At 39.8% G+C, this 21675-nt stretch overlaps 1 protein-coding gene across 2 annotated transcripts; it reads right to left on the minus strand.

The window, feature by feature from the left end:
* Positions 1–12771: 12771 nt before the first annotated feature.
* On the minus strand, positions 12772–21401 carry hbp1 (HMG-box transcription factor 1). 2 transcript variants are annotated; one of them, XM_022206653.2, is made up of 11 exons: positions 21312–21401; positions 19841–19997; positions 19575–19752; positions 19051–19171; positions 18785–18899; positions 18091–18209; positions 17391–17547; positions 17050–17194; positions 16135–16422; positions 13827–13968; positions 12772–13704 (listed from the first exon to the last, which is right to left on the minus strand). In XM_022206653.2, the coding sequence occupies exons 2-11, from the start codon at positions 19911–19913 to the stop codon at positions 13687–13689; spliced, it is 1356 nt and encodes a 451-aa protein (XP_022062345.1). In that variant the 5' UTR covers positions 19914–19997; positions 21312–21401; the 3' UTR covers positions 12772–13686. The 2 variants fall into 2 exon arrangements, with proteins under 2 accessions (XP_022062345.1, XP_051808362.1); XM_051952402.1 differs by lacking the exon at positions 21312–21401 and adding an exon at positions 20457–20933.
* Positions 21402–21675: the final 274 nt, after the last annotated feature.

The following is a 21675-nucleotide window of genomic DNA, read 5'->3' on the forward strand; positions in this document are numbered from 1 at the left end:
TTAGTCCTGAAAGGTGCAAAATAAAATTCTTGTTAATAAAAATGAGACATAATCATCCAGAGGGAGCCTAGTGATGGGGTGTGGAGTGAGCTGCAGTAGTTCAGACAGGAGATGACGTGCCTGGATGAGCACCACGCTCTACCTCCCAGTGAGGAAGAGGTGAAGCTGTTTGCAGAGTAATCTGAGGGTTGCTGTGATGCGTGCCACAAATGACAGTTTATCATTGAAGGTCACTCCCAGGTTTCTTGCTGTCCAATTTGACACCACCATTGTGTTGTCTGTAGTGATGGACAGCTTTCTGTGACGGGATTCTTCACCCTGAAGGACCAGAAGCTCAATTTTGCCCAGTTTGGGTGGTTCCTTGACAGCTAGGCACGTATCAACATGTTGGAAGTTCACTGTATACAATTTACTAGACTGGTCCAGCAACACGAGGACAGAGAAAAGATGGTTGGCTCGGACGGAATGAAACGCTTCAGTCACAACAAGAAAGGACATCTCTGTTGTGTGGTCGGCTTTAAAGCCAGATTGCTGGACGCCCAGTAGATTGTTCTTTGAGAGGTAAGCAGACAGGTGGTTAAATCAGCTTGATCAAATGTCTTGGAAAGAAAAGGGAGAAGAGATACTCATCTGAAGTTTTTCAGGTCTGAGGAGCCAGGTGTGTGAATGTGTGTGCGTTGGGTTTTTTTCAGAAATGGGGTGACAGTGGCAGCTTAAAAGGAGTTAGAAAATGTCCAGTGACTGGAGGTGTGCTGATAAGGTTGGCTAGGAAGGAGAGGAGGTCAGAAGTGACAAAATAGACGAGGTAAAGGCAGCAGGTGGTGGGATGGCTGGAAGTTATCAGGTCCAAAGAGAGGGCGGGAAAAGAAGATTAGATAATATTATAGAGGTGTTATTTAATGTTCCCCTCCACTGTATGTAACAAGTATAATTTGTCACATTAAAATGATGATTGCCCTCTCTACTCCACTGCCACCACTGTCTGACAAATGAAGTAATAAAATGAAAACACTGCCAGGGTGAAATATTTAATATTTAATAACCAGAGTAGCAGATACTAATGTTTGAAAGTAGAAGCATGATAGCATCAAAAGGTGAGCAATAGTTTAAGAGGGAGATGACGGTTGAGTGATGATTCCTAAGATCTGTGGAAGCTCTTCTCTGTGTCTGTTATGACACTGGAGATGGAGAAAAGAGTGGATGTAGACCAGACATGCCAACATTAGCATGCTACTGTAAATCAATCATGCTTCTGCCTCTTTTCAGGTCCCATTTGATGATTGCATACGAGGTTCAGTCACCTGCTATCTATACTGATTTTCCACAACTTACAATGCACGATTGTATCTTCTGTATTTCATCTTCAAGCAGCTGCTCGGAGTTAATTTGATGTTATTATCCTCTGCGCTGAAATGAAAAGTGATCAGACGCAGGCCCTTTTTTAGATGGAAGATAATATTACAGCATATTCAGCCTATTTTTTTTTTGTTAAACGATCACACAAGCAGAACTGCAGCACATTTTTTTATTGTTACACAGTTGTCTGAATGTAGATGATCCACTCTACCAATAATAGATGCTTTTGTTTAATTAGACACATGGCACCTCGAGAACTACACAGTGACCTGCTGTCCTCACAATATGCAAACTCTAATTCTGCACCTGTTAAAAAGGCACATGTTGTTTCGAGTGGGGCTGAAAAAGCTGACTGATTGACAGAAAATGAGTCATAACAATTGATGACTATGTATCTGCAACATGAAAATAGCAAATACTCAACAACAGTAGCAAAACTGACAAATATTCTCTCTCCAGCTTAGAGATAAAATTCCCTACTTTTTGTCTTATATGATAGCTGTAGAGGTTTGTGAGAAATGTATATTCATTCACTTTTCTACTGACCAATGCACTGTAACTATTAAAACAAACACTCTTCTAAAGTCACTGAGAATTAATCCACAAATTCAAGTGATCACTTCTTTTGTTGTACAATCTGAAATGCAAATGGAACAAACTTCAGCCAGTGTTTTGGAGAGCTGGTTTTGGATGTAATACAGTACATGTGATGGGCAGAGCAGATAGCAAGGATTTGTTCATACCACAGGCAGGCTTAGAGCTGCAGCCTATTAGGTTTCTATTGATGTCTCTGAAGATTCAATAACAGATAAGGCGCCCAGATCCAAAGCAGTGCTTGCCTCTTTTCTTCTCTGTCCTTGGAACAGGCTAATTCTCACTTGTGTTGGCATATTTATGGTGTGAAACACAAGTCGGCTGCCAGGTTACAGTTTTTACCTCTGACTTTGGAAGCGTTTGTGTTTGGCAAAGCGAGTTCATACACCACTTTGCTACATGGTTGGGTAATCGGACAGTGTATGCTGAGAACATATAAACGTCAGTCATCAGAGATTTTTACTGCACATACTGTGGTAGCTATCACTTTAATATCTTTAGATGTAGTGGGTCTTTGTGGGCAATGTTATAAATTACTGAGCAGGCTTGTTTCATGGCAATATTGGATTTTCAGCCCTGCTACTGGCATGACTCTAGGAATGTCAAAATTGCTCAGCCTCCCACTTTGTTCTAGATTAAAATCTCAGAGCAATTACTGGATAGATTGAAATCCTGTGTAGAAATTCATGGTTCTCAAAGGGTAAATCCTAATGATTTTGGTGATCCGTTGGCTTTTCATCAAACCAATGAAATATGTAACTGCATTTCCCTTCTCCCTTCTTCATCTTCTGACTTTCTTCAAGCACCAAGTTTTCAGCGCGTGCAATACTTTGATTTGTGAGAAAATCTTTGCGGCACTGATGACATTCTCGTCAGATTCAGTCGTACGACGTGTTAATGAGCTACAGCAGCGAGTACCAAGTGTCTTACCCTGTTAGCATGTCTGTATGGTGCTTCATATGTGCAAGATGGCACATCAACACCATGCTGAGCACTTTAAAACTGCAGTGCACGAATGTCAGTCTCGCAAACATGAATTCAGACTTCCAAGGTTTTATATGCAACAAACTCACAGGATCAGCCTTGTTCTGTTTCTGGTTCAGACGTGTATGGCTGAATTGCTCCAATATTACAACTTGTCATTATGTAGCGCAGAATAGATTTACAGTGTTGAGTCCTTGGTGAGCTGGTGTACTTGAGCTGCATGAGGTTGAAAAAGATGCTTGTTACTTGTCCTTTCTGTATATAAGTCACTATCTGCTAATGGGTAAAATTAGATTTAGTATTTCAAAAAGTCATTTCTTCAGACTATTTTTCAGAAAATGTGCCTTAAAAATTGTTTAAACAAAATAATAAAGTTATAAGAGATAACAGAAGCAATTCCATGTGTCAGTTCTAATGATTTCTCGAGAAAAATAAGGTTTTATTTTCATAATTGACAAATAACGGTGGTGGTGAGTGTAACAATTCCGATTGAGCCACATTTGGAGTTCACCTGCTGCTTTACAATTTATATTTGCCACAAAACAAACTTTATTCTGAAAAACATAGATATTGACCTACTAAACTAGATTCATGAGCATATTTATTTCATAAAAAACGAAAGGAAATTACAGCCCTTACGCATGTTATTGCGTCCGTCAAAAAATCAAGTCAGCTGTCAGTCTGGATATCTCAACAAAAAACAGTACAACGAAACATTCTCTGCAATCGATCAACCCACTGAAATATTTCCGACTGAAAAATAAATCATTTGTGGCTAACAGCCCGTCTGTGATCAAAATATATCGATCATATGATAACTAGATCCTGTCTGTCAAAGAATAATGTACATAAGACGTGGTGGTATCTGCTAGATGTATGGGTCCATGTTGATAGGCCATTTGTCAAAAACGTGCCTAGTTTACTATCTTTTCATATGTTTCTATTGTTAAGGCAATCATCAAAGTGTAATAAAATGTCCTTTGATTAATCAATAAAAGAATTTGAATTTCTTGATGATTTGTTACACATTATTACTCCTTAGCAGATTTTGACTCTTATACTACAGCTGCCCTTAGCATACAACTGGGATATACTACTTTGTCATAATGTTTCTTAAGCTTTGATTATCTTAATCAACTGTATCTGTGGCAGTCTAAAGTGCAAAGTGAGCTATCGTCTGTACTCTCACGCTTGTTTATACTGACACACGTGCAGAGGATTGTGGGTCAGAATGGCCCAAAAAGCATTCAAGCTTTGTTGCTGCAAGATATGAGCAGATGTATGAGGACATCCTGGTATTTTTGGCGCACTCATTTTGACCTACTATGCACTGGCACATACTACATCTTTTTCTGGCACTGTGGGTATTTGAACACAGTCTGAGTTTAAAGCACTGCAGCCTCACAAAGCTGCTGACGAGGTGGTAGACTTTTTTTACGTTGTTTTATGACTCCCCTCCGTTTTTTAACAATCCATTAACGTTTTCATATTATTTTTATAGCATCTATACTATTATATCTTATGATATACTGTATATCAAAGCCTAAAATTACTCTAGTAGAGATTTAGTCCTCACTACCCAACCCTACTTTGTGAATAATTTAAAAACACTGCATACAAACACATGCTGCCAGCACACTACACTCACAGTCACGACCACTGACATTCCCTTTTTAATTCATATGTAAATTGCTCGGTCCTGATTGAGTCAGGATTAAGATAATGAAATTAAACAGCAAACATTCAGAGATAGTAATAGGTTTTGGAAGGAGCGTGTACGGCACCTGTAGGAGTTTGTTAGCATTAATGCCTGGCTGTGTCAGAGCAGCAGTATTATCAATAACCTGACTTATTAACCTTCTCTGCGTCTTCTCGGGCTTTTGTTTAAGATATTTAACATTATTATATAGATATACCCTTCGTCGATGACTAAAATAGTTTCGCACTGCACAGTCAAGTTTCAAACTCTGTTAGACACTTTCCAGCAGTGCAGTCAGTTGGGAGCTTGTTAACTAGTCCATCATGTATTATCATCTCATTATGTGCTTGTGTTTGTAACTCTCAAATACAAGCATGGCCTCATCTTGTAATGATCATAAAAAGCATGTCATAGCCCCAGTAGTGTAACATCTGCAGTGGGTGTCACGCCAAACCTGATGGCTTCTCTGTTTGGATGAATTAGCCGAGTGCATAATTGCAGATGTTTATTGGTCTGCTGACACCACTGCGACTCAAAGTGCACACAAAGGCTTCAGAGCAAATAAGAAGGCAATAACATTTAATGAGTGTGTAATGCTGACTTAATGAGAACAATCTAATTTATCTTTTAATTCACCATAAATTATGTGAACAATCACTAAATAATTTCCTGCAGACATCTCATTTCACCAGAATTGTATGACTCCCTATAGGATAAATTTAAACTTCCCATTCACACTCAGTGGATCACTGGAGCAGAATGCGAGCAGTCAAGTGTCTGATTCTGTCTGATGCCTCTCGTTGTCTCTCTCTGTCATGTCTTGATGTGTCATTAGTCCTCATTACCTGCGTGCTCCAGGGCTGTTGATCTCTAGGAGACATTAATTGGGTTATCAGAGCCTGAGTTGTATCTTTCAATATAGTAATCACAGGAAATGAGGATATGAAGCTGATTGTGTGTACTGTTTTCAGTCATGTACTGACTCGAGCCTTAGTCTGAGTATAATTGCTCAGAAAATAATCACTTAATGAGTGGACAGTAACAAAATCTCACCGCATCATATTTTATGACCATCGAATCGGCTTTCTTTTATTTTCATTATACAGTATTAAAAGTGGCTCCGAAAGTTATCTTCTTTATAGACTAATGTATAGTTATGTTTTAAAATAATCTTTCAGCCTGTTAGTTTCTAAGAATGCACTAAATCGACTTATTCTGTCTGAATACCACCTTACTCAACCCTGTATATTTGCCCTATGTGCCTATTGTATCTGAAAGCAGGTAAAATCTGTAATGCACAAAAACAGAATGCTGTAATGTTTCATCACTTCTTAATTACCTCCGCCAAGGAGGTTATGCGATCGGGTCCGTTTACTTATTTGTCTGTCTGTGTGCGTGTCTGTGGACAGGATTTCTCGGAAACTACTTGTCGGATCTTCATGAAATTTTCACCAGAGGTGGATCTTGGCCCAGGGAAGACTCCATTCAAATTCTGTGTTGATCCGGTTAAGGATCTGGATTCTGGATCCGGATTTAGATTTTCCAACTTCGTATCATCTTCCCTTGGTGGAGGTCAGAAATCTTGGATTGCTCTTGTTGTAAATGTGGCTGTTCATACACCAGACCTTTTTAGATTTGTGCAAGGATATTAACAAAAATATAACTGTGTGCAAATGTTCTTGGTTTCTGACTTTGACAAAAACTTAAACATCTCACTCTAGTGCTTTAATGCAACTGTGCACAACAACAAAAAAGAAAATTGTGCTGTTCAGTTGATGACAAAATTCTCAGGTCAGGTGTGTTTCTAAAGGACAATTATTTGACAATGTGGTGAGCACACAAGCAGTCTTTGACCAGTGACTGTATTAGACCACCTTAAAATGCAGCTTTCTTCAAATGACAAGATGCCACAGATGACAAGATGAAAGATCAGAATGGACTGTTGGCATAGTGGATGCTGGCTGTCAGTTCAGGCCCAGGAATGTCCAGCATTTGTTGCCGAAGAAATCATTTCAGACAGAATGGCAAATGGAATCAACAATACACAATCTGCCACATGACCGCAGACCACGTGCCACCACCCATGATGTGCACAACCAGAGAATGTCTGCTCTAACTGTGAGGAATCACCTGACAGAAGCTGCTTTGCAATCTCATCACCCACACCAGAGGCTTCATCTAACAGAACAGTGTCATAATCAACTCCAGTTGGCAACAACTCACATTTACTGGACACTTGCAAGATGGAGGACAATCCTTTTCACTGATGAATCCTTTTCTCAGCTGTACAGAAAAGATGGGAGACATTTGTTTGACGTTGTGCAGGGGAAGGCTGTATGAATGTCAGACTCACCAGAGAGAGGAGCATGGAGACAGAGGAGTGACGATACGGACAGGTATGAAGAAAGAACACGCATCCATTTTATGTTCATCACAATGATTTAGAGATGAAATCCTCACAGCAGTAATTATCCCATTTTTTTGCTGCTATTGTTTAATGATCCATCAAGAAAAAGCACGGTCTCATGTCAGCAGAATATGTGCTGCTCTTCTTTAGCAGATGAAAATGTTTCAGTCCTACCATAACCTGCACGATGTCTCCAGACACAGCCCTTATCCAACATCTTGAATGGTGTGAATGTCCTCCAAAATGTCTGCCAGCTTCTACAATTCCTTCAGGATGAGTCAGACAGCATTCCATAAGCAGCATCACATATATAACAAAAGAGAAAAAAGTAAATAATGAGTTAAAGAAGCTGTAACCAGCGTTTTTTTTTTAGTCATACTCGTGGTACATCTCTGAGGATGGCAATGTCAGTGTGTCTGGTGGTCCACAGTGTGTCCAGGTAGAGTCTGGATTTTCAGAAAATGTTGCTGTGGTTCATAGATGATCTTAATTACTTTGGTGATCCTCTGACTTCTCGTCTACACCCCCAACAGATCAAAGTTTTTACTTATCCTGGGGAGTATCTCAACATTTTATGGATGGATGAATTCTAATGACTTTAGTGATTCGCTCCGTGTTCATCGAGCTGACATTCTGCCATGAATGCTTGATAAACAACTTAAATGATGTACTGATTGTCAGAACTCTTGCAGATTAATGTTCTATTGAATTCTCATTGTCTAATCATTTCTACTTTGTGCGATATTGAGGAGTCAAGTCACACAGTTGTGACAAAACCTGGCCAGTTGGCCAAAATAGTCATTTGGAAGACGACAGAGCACAGACCTGTCTGGGATGTGTGTTGACTGCATTAGCTACTATTGTATATAATCCAGGGCAGCAGCTATGCTCTGAGCATTAGTGTGGATTAGTATGACACAGCAGTTGTGTCCCCAGATTCTCTCGAGCTTTGTCTGACTCTTAGGTGATTTTTGTCCTTTCGGCTATTCTGTTGTTCAGCTGTCAGAGCAAAGTGCAAATTCTATCAGCAGGAGTTTATTCAATCCAGCTCTCTCTCGCCTGAAACCTGTGGACCAAGAAAATGGAATGATTTTCCCTCCTTTCACAGTGTTCACACACCATCCAATTAGAGCTCCGAAACACAAGGGAGAGAGCAATAGGCTGGCAGAGATGTGGGCAGTATAAAAGGACAAACGAGGAACAGTAATGCGACAGGTTATAGAATATAGTTGGAAAAGGAAAGAGACAAAAGAGGAGCAGAATGTGCTCTCTTTGAATACCGTCATACGCGCTGGTGTAAAGACTTCACTGAATGCATTGTTCATTTGATTTCATATAAAACTATCGCTCTCTTCAACCAGTACTACTGCTGAGTCCACTCAAAATTAAAATGTGTTTTTTATTTTGTGCAGAAATGAATGCAGAACTATATCTGGTCACCTCTACTGGAGCCACATGTGGAACAACATGAGCCTAATACATATATAATGGTATGTGTATGATAAGAGCAACATATTTCTTTACTTTCTTAGAAAAACATATATATGCTTGAGGTCACTTACAAAGAGTGTCTCTATTACATTGTTTGTCAGTCAGTGATTCTATGGATATTAGTGTAAAATAAACTCAGCTCGGGTTAAGCTGCATGTGTAAACAGAAGTACAACTAGATGGATACTAAGAAGTGCGTTTTGTTGTGTCCGTGTTTGCTTGTGTTTTTAAATGGCAGCGCCTATATCAGATTCAGGAGCCTCTTGCCAGAATTTAAAGATGGTCAGTGATTGGCTTTTTCAGTGAGACCAGTCTGTTTTTTCAGCTGCAAGAAGAATGAGTGAGAAAGCACAGCTAATTTATAATTTATATTCAACATATCCACTACCGTCTGCACTGCACACATCTTGTACGACAATAATAGTGACCCGTCTTAAAAAATGGTCATGTATCCATAAGAAAATGCCAATTAGACATAGCTCAAGTATCAAATGTCTGACATAGATGAAAATCAGACCCAGACTAATGTATAGTGATATACTATTGTACCAATATTATGAGCTGATATTGGCCTATCACAGCATATGGTGCCCAGTGTGGGCCGTTTATTATATAGAATATAAGGCAGTAAAAAGGTTTATTCATAAATGGTGTCATCTCTTAATTGGTCTGTCAGAGTGCAGATTCCTTTGTTTACAATCCTTTCAGAGTCCTTTTCACTGTCTGCAGCACATGTAGCAGAGACGTATCACAGCTGAGCAGACGCTGCTCAAAACAGTGCCTTCACCATAAGTCTCTAGTGACCCCAAAATTTTATATGTATTTCTATAAAGAATATTGGCTGAATTTGAATCAATTTTTTTGCTGTCTAAAAATCTGTATTGGCGTCAAACCCCCAAATTGGGTCATTATTAAAAATGGCTGCTTTAAAAAAAGGTAACAGGACATATTCAGCTGCAATCGGTAGGTCAGTTGGGAAACAAAACAGTCATGTGAAGAATAGGTGGTTTGTAAGGTTGAGTGTTTTTCCTCTTTGCTTGTAACCTGCACTTCAGACAGATCTCCACCAGCATCCTGCCGCTGCATCAACAGCTCTCTCCTGAATGAAGGTTAACCTCAGTGAGCAGACATGATAGGTGTTGGTCCTTCCCACACAGCTGTGATGGGGAGGACCAACACCTTGCTCTCCCTGCAGTCGATTTTATATCACCGGGTGGCTGAGTTTCTACTTGAGTGATGAAAAGTGACAAAACAACCATTCACTGCTCTTTGCTGGCCTCTTAACAGGTCGAATGAAAGTGAACTATTGACAGATATTTTTTTTTAGGTTGAGCGTTTGGCTGTCCATCATTTTCGTACCTGAGTTGCCAAAAATCTCTGTTCTCAGCAGCAGGATTATGATTTACGTTATTATGCGTTTCAGGTAAACTTAAAATTGAACAAAGCACTGACTCGTCTCAATAACCACTACGGTGTTGCTTTTCATTTTTTGCTATTTACATCTTTATTGAATTTTTCAAGGCGAGAGCTGGTGCAGCATCAGAAACACTTCCACATCACTTAAAATAGATGAAAAATAAGTAGCACAGACAGAAGTGAGAAATTTAATCTGCGATAAAGGAAAAGAAAACATGCTCGGCACAGAGGATTTTTCATTTGCTAAAATAAACAGGATCTCCGTCAGTCTTTATATAGGTCAAACAACAAACAAACCAGGGGAGGGTCCATCTTCCAAACTGCTTTTTAATCTATTAAGCACAGGATGCAATCTCCACTCTTCCCAATCAATCTTACCCTTTCTTTAAAGCCCACAGCTTTAGCTGGTTGCCAAGTCAGAGGGCTTCTGTGTTAGCATTGCATTTTAAACCAGCAATCACAATTAGTGACAACACACACAAGTATATTCCAGGAAAACAAGCCACCATAGAATCCAAGCATAAGAGTTAGACTGTAGGACATAAGTGGCAAAAAGGACCCTTTTGTTGTTCACCCCTCTGCTACAAACTTCCTCTTCACCACTACTGACATCCCAGGGAGCCTCCAAAAAGCTTCAGCTCTCTTCAAATGTCATAGCAAAAGGGAGCTGCCGGTGAGGGCTGAGAAGGAGGGGGGAAAAAAAGGTTCACTTATCTGCCTCTCCTGCAGCCTTCTTCGTGGTGTCAGTGCCTTCCTTCTACTTTGTCACAGTATCTTGCACAGTGAGTTGGGACAAGTGACAAATGGACACGCTACGGTTCTTGAAGTAATGGGTAATATACTGACATTAAAATGAAGATAGCTACCGTCTGCACTGCACACATCTTGTACGACAATAATAGTGACCCGTCTTAAAAAAACGGTCATGTATCCATAAGAAAATGCCAATTAGACATGGCCGTCAGACACAAACATTTTGTGCTTACAAAAACATTGAGAGTCTGCTGTCTCTCAGCGCATTACCGAAGCTAATTGCCCCTAATTAGAAAGCCTTGATTAAGGTGCAGCTTCTGATTTAGGAGGAAGGCAGCAGTGATGTTCCCTGTCTTTGTTTCTCGCCATTCTAATTGTTCATTTTAGTATTCATTCCATCTTTGTTGTTCCTGTCAAGGGACCTTATGCATAAATGCAAGTCATTTGTCCAAAAATAAGCTTCTCCTGGATGGCTTGCCGTGCGAATTTCAGCTCAGTGACCTCAAATGAATTAGGTGATTACTTTACTTTGGCTATACTTAAATGCTCAATATAATTCTTTAAAAAAATTGCTTTCACATACTTTAAAATCTAACTTGCCACAGCTGGGATTAATCATTGCTTGTCTCTGCATCTTAATATGTTCTCTAGTAATGTTCACTGAGGTGACGTTAGTAATATATTTTTACATTTTTTAATACTTTATTAAAAATCAGCAGAGCAGCCATTAGAAGTCAGACATTAGAACTGATGTGTTTTTACTGCACTTCCCTGCATCTACACAGCAGCATTCATAAGTAAGACAGCTCCGCTTCTAGATGGTGAGATCTGCCTCCTCTGGCAGAGACACATTGTTTTAATTTACAAAACGGCGACAAGATTTGAAAAATGCTCTTAATTTCCAACCGCAATTACGGTATTGGGTATTTTTCCATTTAAACTCGCAATAGCGTTCAGCCAGGAGCACGTCAGACACAACTTCTCATTTCCCCCCCACCAAAATCCCATAAAGTATTAAACTTCGACCATTTTGGAGAGGCCTGCTGCCGATATGCTATAATTAGATTCCTATGCTTGAAAGGCTTGCAGGGTGTTGATCATTGTTATTTCATGAGGCATGCAAAGCTACAACGCTCATTCCTTCAGACTAGCCACTTTCTACAGGCAGCCAAGGATGGCTTTAAACATGGAAATAACAACTTCCCCTGCCTATTAATCATTTGAGGAATGGTCTTGTTTTGTTAGCTTACAGCAGGGTGAAAGCACAATTGTTTCCTGCTACCTTTCATGCAGCTAAAACATGGTGTACCGCCCTAACCTTAAGATGCTGTACCATCAGTTATATCTTTGTGTTGACCTTCATAATGACAATATCTTTTACAAAGGGGCATCGAGACGGGGGAGGTTTATGTCATGGGGAAAACGCATCATATCTGAGGAAAAATGGAGTGATGGCACCCTCTGGCTGTAGCAAAGTATGTGGCATCATAAAATTATTGGCATATGATGAGCAATTTTGTTTTCATAATTTATTAAAGCCTGTCAAAAGCTCTTAGCCAGAGAACTTTGGCAAATCTTACACGTCATTTCATCACCCTTTGTCCAGTTAAAACCTTATAATAATGTGTTCTTTCATTTTCATTTCCTTTGAGATCGTTTTGCATCTCCAAGAAAAGAGGCCAGGTTCCAGTGAGTTCAACATTCAGTTAAAATCTTCAACGTTGCTCTCATTAAGCCCAAGAATGACTAATCCTGTTTCAACACGATTGCTTCATGGGAGGCAAAAACAGAAGAATAAAACACACTTCGACTGTGTTGTTACCTGGAAGCATCAGGCATTACTGGTTGGACATTAAGATCAGTGGATATCAAGAGCTTTTAAAGCTTGATATAAAAATCTTCCTGTTTCACCGTTTCATTCAAGGACGCGCACTTGTTCGTGTGACAAACTGATATTCGTACAAAGCAAGGGGCAGAAAAGGGCAAAGACATGTCAACATATATTCAAACACAAAGCCAAACATCCCCATGATTCATGATTACAGTTTATGAAAAAGAACCAAACACTGTGATGAGAAGCTTAAAAAATTATTTATAATATGATACAAGGATATTTTGTGCAAGAGGTTGTTGGGGCTGTGAGACCTGTACATTATGAACAAAGCACTTAAAATTCATCAGCAACCTGAAAGCAGAGCATGGCTGCAGGGCCATGATTGTGCCAAACGGCAAAACTACGAAGATACTAGGTGTATTATACAAATGGTTTCCACAAGTATACAATGGCTGTATAGGATTAGATTACATATTTATATAAAGTGCAGGAGAAATAAACACTTGCAGTGAAACTCTGAAGTGCTTTGTGACTGAGCGTAAACCCACCACCACATGCTGAAAGCCTCCTCATCATATGGCCTGGTGGCTGGACAAAAACAATCGAAAGACTTGGCAGGACAGTATCACAAACTGTTGGCCATAGTTCAGCGGAAGATATATACTGTAATACAAAATGTATGAAAGGGTTACCAATCTGTGCAATATGTCGGATCTTACAAATATCAACTGTTGTGAAAAAGTTATTGAAAATTCCCCTTTTTACAGTTATAAATACAGACTTGTTTGCTGCTCCTACTACGCTGAAGCATAGCACCACAGGCTGTCTTTTTTCATTTTTTTCCACCACTGAATATGAAACAACCTGAAACAAATGAGAGGGTCATTCTTATTTCAGGGGAATAAGACGTCTTTGACATTAAAGATATAAGAAAATATATGCACTGTTAGTGACTAGATTACATGGTTTTGTATACATTTTATAATTCTGGTTTGTCACTATAATGTTTCAAGGTTATAAAAGCGAGTGAATTCAGCATCACAGTTGAGTCTCAAGAATACAGGAGAGCAAAGAGGCATCAAGCGGTCCATTAGACTCTGTCCAGCACCTCTCCATGCTAAAACACCAGCAGCTGGGGATTCTGGGGGATTATCTAGGTCTGCTGGGAACCCTATAGAAAGAGAACAAGAGTGCATGAGGGTGTGGTCACCTGTTGAATGTGTAAGTTGTCTAAAAAAAAAAAAAAAAAAAAAAAGCTACTGGATGGTAACATTGACTGAATTTGAGCCTTACTGAGTTGGTTCTTTTACGTTTCCAACAGTCTGGATTGAGTCTTTTCTGCTCCTCAGCCAGAGCCTTGGCCTCCATGGTGTACATCCTCCTCTCCTCACTCTTCATCTTCTTCCACTTGTCACCCAGGATGACACTAATGGCTCTAGAGTGAAAGGTAAGAGACAGACAGAGACTTAAGTTTTCAAGATTTTTGCCTTGATACAATCTGTCTTCCTTCACCATTTGATCCATTTCCTTTTGGTCTTGGGAATATACGGAAACACAGCCCTACAGATATTTAAACTGAAGCTCTGAAGAAATGACAAAGACAAACAACATCTAGATTATGATGGTGCAGGAAAAGGAAACTGCACTTAAGGTTTGATAGACTGTACCTGGAATCACTCCTGCTTTGCAACAGCTTAAGTTGGTAAGCCGAGTGAAAAGAAAATAAAGTTCAGGAGGGAAATCTTCTATCTTATGTGCTGACAGGGCTAACAAAATTGTCTAAATCTTGTTTAAAGATGAATGCATTGTTCTTGGCCCCTTAAATCTAGGTTCTTAAAGGAGGAGAGCATTTGTCCTTCAGGTTTGCTACCACTCCAGGTATTAGAATTGGTAACCCACTAGTGTAAGACCCGTTCTCTATCAATACATTTTTAATATAATAGCAGTACTGAAAGCATGGCCCAAAGAATCCCAATGTACTTTTTTTCTTGGTTACAGTGTTCTGCTTCTCCTTGCCCTTGGGCTTTCAGGGGTTCATGAGGAATTCTCTTTGTTAGGAACTACAAAGCTTCACATAATGTGTCATGGACTTTTAAAACATACTCTGGGTCTGACAGCTCTAGCCTGAACCACTCAGCAATTTTCAGCACAAGAAGTCCTTCATAGTCTTCATACTTAAAAACTACTTTTGTACTTGGCAGATTTCCAGATAAATAGTAAGCGTCCTTAAATTTCTTAACGTCCTTTCACAACAGTAAATGGATCCGATAAAGAGAGTTGTTTGCTTCATTGTACTGTTGTATAAATTTTCATTCAAGTTTTTGTCAACTGCTGTAATAGGGGCTGTGAATTGGAAGCTAACTTCGTGCACAATTAGCGTTTTTACGACAGCGAATGATCATCGAATGGTACGAGCAATTCAAAACAAAAGGGGATTTGGGTAAGTCCTGCATTCAACAGTGTCCTTTAATTCCATAAATTACCACACCAGTACAGTGTAAGAAAATGTAGGCTGCAAAGCTAATCATAGTTGATGTGAGTGGTCGACAGTCCCACTGTGGGTACCACTATGCTGGACACATGTTTGTGCAGGGCTGCCTTTTATATTCTCTGAAGTAACGGTGTTTCTTTCATTTACTTTGTGATGCAAACTGATGACGAGCTCCACACAAAGATTAACAGCACTGGAGCAGCATCTCTAGGTAACTTTAGATTTCATAATATCATTCTAGCAATTTTCTGTGCAATTGCTACGTTCATGTTCACTCATTCATGTCGGGAAAAGGTTGCTTTGTAATCGCTTTGTGCGATGTGTGTTACTGAAAAGGCCTATTCCAGCTGAGTCAGGGCGAAGGCAGTGTACAGGTCGCCAGTCTATCACAGGGCCACACAGAAGACAACCAAGCCATACCTATTTACACCTATGCCACCCCTCAAAAGTGCAACAAAAAGAGAAAAATTGAATCACAAATATCTGGCGGCATCACCTGCACGACTGCCTCTATGCAGTCACATCCTGATTCAATGATAGTGACATCATGGCTCTGTGGGGAACATAACATCTGCTGCAGGACTCCTTCATCGTTCTGTCACTGGTGATAGTGCTTTAGGTATGACTATTTGGGACTGTTTTCAAGCTGCAGAATACATTTGGAGCCAATCAGACTCCTCCCTTATAATACTGAATGATGGATAAGAATTTACATCTCTAAAGTGCAGTAAAGTTTTGCACATTAATGTATATTTTAAAGGAGAAATCTACAGAGAAGAATGCGTTAGCTTTAGCTCATGATTCCCAAATGAAAAAAACAGCTGTATGCCATGACCATTATGTGAAAAGGCCCAAGAAAATGATTCCTTAAAAAGATAAGGAAACCTGAACATTATACAAAACTGTTATCATCTTCTGTTTCCAGTCTGGCAACTCTCTGCTCAATATTTATCTATTACACACATCAGAGGTAAGACATCCATCCACTCTCAGGGCTAAATGTGGGGCAATTGTGTGAAACACATGGCGAGTATGACTCACTCCTAAGATGTTACAGAGAGGATCACTATTAAATTAGACCATCTGACTCGCTTATTGACTTTTGCGCACCTGTTGTCCTTCCCAGGATACATCTGCGTGTACTCGACTCTGTATTTCTTGGCAAAGAGCATGAAGGCATTCATTGGCCGCTTGCATTTTGTAGGCGTGGCACCACTGGCTGTCCCTGAGTTGTGACTCCGGTTTGATTTGCTACTGGAGGATTGTGGGGAGCACGAGCGCTCAAGTTTATCACAGTCTGGACTGACAGCACCACCGCTGGACAGGGAGGCCCTCCGCTGACGAGCCATGCTGCTGAGAACATACACTGCTGAGGAGTCTAGTGGGGTGAAGTCATAGCTGCAGGAGACAGGACGGAAAAGTGGGGCGTAAATATTAGATGTCTTTATTCTGTCATATTTATATAATACAATTAACTTTTTCTGGTGTCTACATTGACTGTTTGGTACCAAATGTGTCTAGAATTAATGTGCATGTAAAATATTGTGAATGTGTTCTTACTAAATTAATGCAGTGTATAGCTATTTTTGTTTCATTTAAGTGCATTTATATACAGTTGAAAGATTTTCACTTCTCCTGTGCGGCACAATTTTGCTCTGTAAAGTAATACTCAGGTTAAGAATACACCGGGGGTCTATAAGCTAAACAGGAGATGTAAGGGATGCATTCTGTATGTTAGGTAAAGATGTGCACAGTAGCAATGTATAGATATTTAATATAAGAAATATAAAGTAAGTTCTTTTTTCCAATCAACCCACTGCACCCCCACCCTCTAATCCCATTATGAGTCAATCCAACGCACACAAAAAAAATACTAAGTAATACTAAAATAACTTCCATTACAACAACTCAACACATTCCTTCCCGCCCCACCTCCACTGCTGCCTAGGGATCACATGACCATTACAGACATGAAGCAAAAACGGTGAGACACACAGGAATTCGATAATTATGCTAAGAGTGTACCTTCTGAAAGTGTCAAAGACGACTGAGTCGTCACAGTTAATGGCATCTGGGTGGTTTGGTGGCAGACACACATCTCCCAGCTGCATCTCATAACAAGGGATCCCATGATGCACCACAGTAAGGCTTGGATAAAAGGAAGACCACCCTAAAAGACAGATGGTGTACTACGGATTAGTTTGGGCCGAAAGCTGTTCATTTAAATACAAACCAGATGAAATGTTGCTTTGCTCCCATGCTACCAAAGCTTTAATGTCTGCTCTTCCTCAAACAACATGAAATCCGAAAGTCTATTTACATGAGTATATTTGTGTACAGACAGGAGTCAAAAGGTGTTATTGTACCTTTATTTTTGACAAAAAATGGATGATCCAGTCGGCATTCAGCAGTGAGAAGGCTTTCATCTGGTGAGCCCGGGTCAAAGGTCAGTTTAAGAACTGCCTGACCAAAAGATAGCGTCTCTTCGTGACTCACCAGCTTCAGTCCATCTAAACCGTATCTCTGTGAATAAAGGAAAAAAGCTAATAAAACAAGTCTGCATTCACCAGCAAGAGGAGCAAACAGTGGAATTGGTATAGAAACAGATTAGAGTCTGGTTGTGTGAAAACTCAGTTTCTGTTGTATGTCATGAGACCACCAGTGGAAATCAGTGAAAGAAATCATTTAAAACGTTAGGACTATTTTTGTTGTAATTTATTTGGCCACCAGTGGATGGCACTCAAGTTACATCTAATACACGGAGTTTTACATTTTAGATGAACTATCAATCCTGTATGTTCCAAATCTCAGAACATAAACATGTTTTCATAAACTTCTCTCTTGTCAGTCAAATATATGGCTATGGTTGGAGCTGGTGTAATGACTACTTCAGTAACCCAGTCACTGAACTATACTATCAGACTGTCACCACCTTGTGGCCAATCCAAGCCATTGTAATGTAATGTATATTATATACACACACGCAAACACAGAATCTTTTCTTTCTCTTGTCAGGTGAGTATGAATTATTTTAAGACATGCTCAGGCCATTATTGGTTTCCTTACTTTGGGAGAGGGTGAGGACGGCATCATGGTTTCATCATCTGAGTCATCATCTGAATCCCCAAGTTCATCAGCTTCCTGCCACTCCACATTCGGACCTCTATGGAAGCGCAGGCGAGTTCCTGAATATCAACACAACAATGTAACAGCGTGGATAAGCAGACTTGTGTTGATACGGGTAAGAGAATGCTCGTAAATGGATGCAATACTGCAGTTTGGACACCAGAGGAAAGATGTGCTTTTCAAGTGTTTTTGAATTCATGTTCATTCTAGTTGCTAAAACACATAAACAGTAGTTCCTGTCCATCCAAAAGGATTTTGATTGAGTAGTAGATTACACAATCAGTGTTTTTTCGGTCAGTAAAAATTAAAAATTCTATTCAGCTACATAACTGAATAGTCTGACTTATCAATAATTATAACATTGTGTGTTTCTCAAGTGATCATATTAGCAAAAAAATCAGCTGTCTTTCGCACTGATGCTTAGATGTCATGGAGAAAACATTAATGAATGATGTGACTATTTCTTATTGAAGAGTATATGCTTACACTAGACTTTGTGCCATTATGCTGCAAAGCATGAAATCTCAAAATAATTTTTCCAACATATCCTTCAAAAAGTTGTTTCTGCGTGCCTGCCCATGTGTCTGTATGCACACTGGTGGATGCTTATGGACATGAGTGTGTATGTATGCACCTTTAAGGAAGCAATGCCAGGCTGTGGAGGGCCAAGAGTGAGACCAGGCCATGTCTTCATCATCAGAAAATGAAGAGGACATTGAGAACACCCCAGACTCTGATTCACTGCTGGCCTGTTGTAGATAATAAAGAAAAAACATGTTACAATGACACTCGTAAAATAATCAGCATGCTATACAGAATTTACCAGGAAAAAATAACTAGGCCTACAGGAATGGATGATTCTTAGGTTTTGAGAGGCTGAGGTTGGAAGTGAAAGGTTACCCTGACACGCCTGCGCTCCCTGAGATGGCCTCTGGACGGGTTGGGTGCGCTACTGGCCAACGGGGGCCGAGCGTAGGAATGTAAACTATTACTGTTGCCAAAGATGTGAACTGGAGATGATCTGAAAATAATGACAATGTCATAAATATGAGTAGTTCCTTTGTTACTTGTAAATCAAGTATAGTTAGAGTAGTGATACATTTATCAGACATGAACAGAATGTTATCGTGAGCAAATATATATATATTGGAATGGATATTTGAAAAATAAACAGTTTAATTTAAGCCTATTAAAAAATGTAGCCAGCCAGTTTAGCCTGGTCATAATGATCATTAACAGCTGAATTTCTGGGGATATTTCACAACACATTTTTTAAGTTGTGTCTCTATCTTGCCAAGCCTGCTTTGTGAAATACCCCCAGGTGTACTGGTCTGTGCTTCTGTTTTCACGCGTGTCAGTTTTGCCTTTGTATTTATATTTATTACACTTCACTGATTTTTAAGCTGCTATGGATTTGCACAAACCTCTTGTGAGGGGCATCCTTTACCAGAGGACTCTGAGGACTGGTGGCAATGTTGGCCAGCTCAGCGAGCCAGTTGGTGTTCGGGGAGCTGCTGAGCTCCTGATGAGACACAGCTCCAACCTGAAACAACCCCGGAGACCTCTGGTCCTCCTCCACTTCCTGCAGCTCTGGCATGTCATCTTGGAAGAAATTGCAGTAATACTCAAATTAAATATCTAAAAATCTCAGATTGCGTAATTGTAGGTTGCTAATTCTTGCAGATCTTACCATAATCCATGTGGCACCCAGGTGAGGAAGGCAGGTCCTCATTACATTTAAGGGGATCAAAGGACTCGTCCATTCTCACAATGCTTTCCTCTGTTTTTCTCTAAACAGGCTGTAGTTCAGCTTACTCAGCTTCCATCAGCAAACTCTGACACATCAGCTGGTTTAGGCAAAACAAAAAGTCAAAATTAGAGCTTTCACAAGGTGAAACTGTGGCTGAGTTCTATTTACAATGTCATTTCAGTTAAATTATACAGTAACCACTTTTGATTAATGATGAAGACGTCTTTTTAATCATATACATACGTAGTATAGTGGTTTGTGGAGTTTTGTTCAGTAATATGTATTATTAAGACACTGCAAAATGATCAATGAAGAAAAATAACAACAATGTAATACACTTAAACTGTCAAAGGATACTAAACACGGCAAATAAAAATACTCCAAAAAGCATGCATTCATTGAATTTCACGTAAGGCATCAATATGATGGAAAATGTGGGCAGGCTTTAGGGAATCCTTTGTCTCTGAGTCGACACAGTAAACCTCTGTGACTAGTCATGTGACTCGCTGCGTGGAGGCCTTGTTTATAAACTTAAAAGGGCTTGGCGCATGCGTACCAGAGCTCATTCATTCATAACTGCGCAGTAAAAGTGATAAATAGCAGAAATCCGTCTTGAAAAGTGGCCAACGAAAGCTGGAAAACACGAAGTTCGAAAAAATATGTGAAAGAATGTCGATGACAGAATTAAATACTTCAAGCTCATTTGTTTTTTTTTAAGTTGTCTTTGGCAAATTACAATGGCAGAAAAATCGCTACAAACATAAAAGAAGCTGCTAAGAGCAAATAATCAGATTAGAAGACAAAACGAACGGTCATTTTAGTTCTGACAAACGATCCGCCGTCGCTGCACGTCCAGACAAACCGTGGCTTTGACTTCGTCAACGCGGATGCAACAGCGACATATCGTTAATAAAACGCTTCAAAAGTGTTATTTCGTGTAAAAAGACGGTTTGAAGGGCAGGCCTAGTCTCCCCCTACTCCCCAACAGCAGCAGCAGAACCCTCCGCTCAGACCCAGAGGCTGTAGGGTCTAACACTGTAAACAAAAGAATGTCAACAAGTTGAGGCATGACGCAACCTCTCTCTCCCCCGTTCAAAATGAATGACAGCAAAACCTATGGAAGCCTTTCGACGACACGCTCACATTAATGTAAGCATGCTTTCACCCATTTGAAGACTTGTTTTAATACATAAAACTGCTGTCGGGTGGGTTTGTTATCACCAAAACAACGAGCGTCACAGCGAAAAAAACATTGTCGAGCTAAACCTGCCAGTCGACGTCAAATTAACGCGTGACAACCTCGCTAAAACACAACAATAGAACTGCAAATGCACGGATCACACGACAATTAGGTTAAAAAATAGTTTGAACCATTATTTTTTTCGAAAAAAGTAGTCAACTTCCCACTTACCAGTCCTGTCGCCATCGAGAAACTCTGTGGCATTCAGTCGAGGGGTGGGAATGAATGTTTCCAGAGGAAGCTTCCTATTGGTGAATGAGTACGTCGATAACAACAATCTTAATCGCCTATTGGTCGATAGGTTTGAGAAAAACAAGGAAGGCGGGAGCTAGTTTGTTTATCATCCTATCATTGGATGAAAGTATATGCCTGTTACTACCCAGTAACAGCTGATTGGCAATAACAGTAACAATACATGATTATTTTTTTTCTCTGCAATGTTGCAACTACATAAGAACTACATGTACACTTTTTTTTTTAGATTATTTCCTCACCATTGTAAGTGAGTCCTTGTTTTAACTCTCTAAGTACAAGA

The sequence above is a fragment of the Acanthochromis polyacanthus genome, chromosome 8, assembly GCF_021347895.1.
Source record: "Acanthochromis polyacanthus isolate Apoly-LR-REF ecotype Palm Island chromosome 8, KAUST_Apoly_ChrSc, whole genome shotgun sequence".
Lineage (NCBI taxonomy): Eukaryota > Metazoa > Chordata > Actinopteri > Pomacentridae > Acanthochromis > Acanthochromis polyacanthus.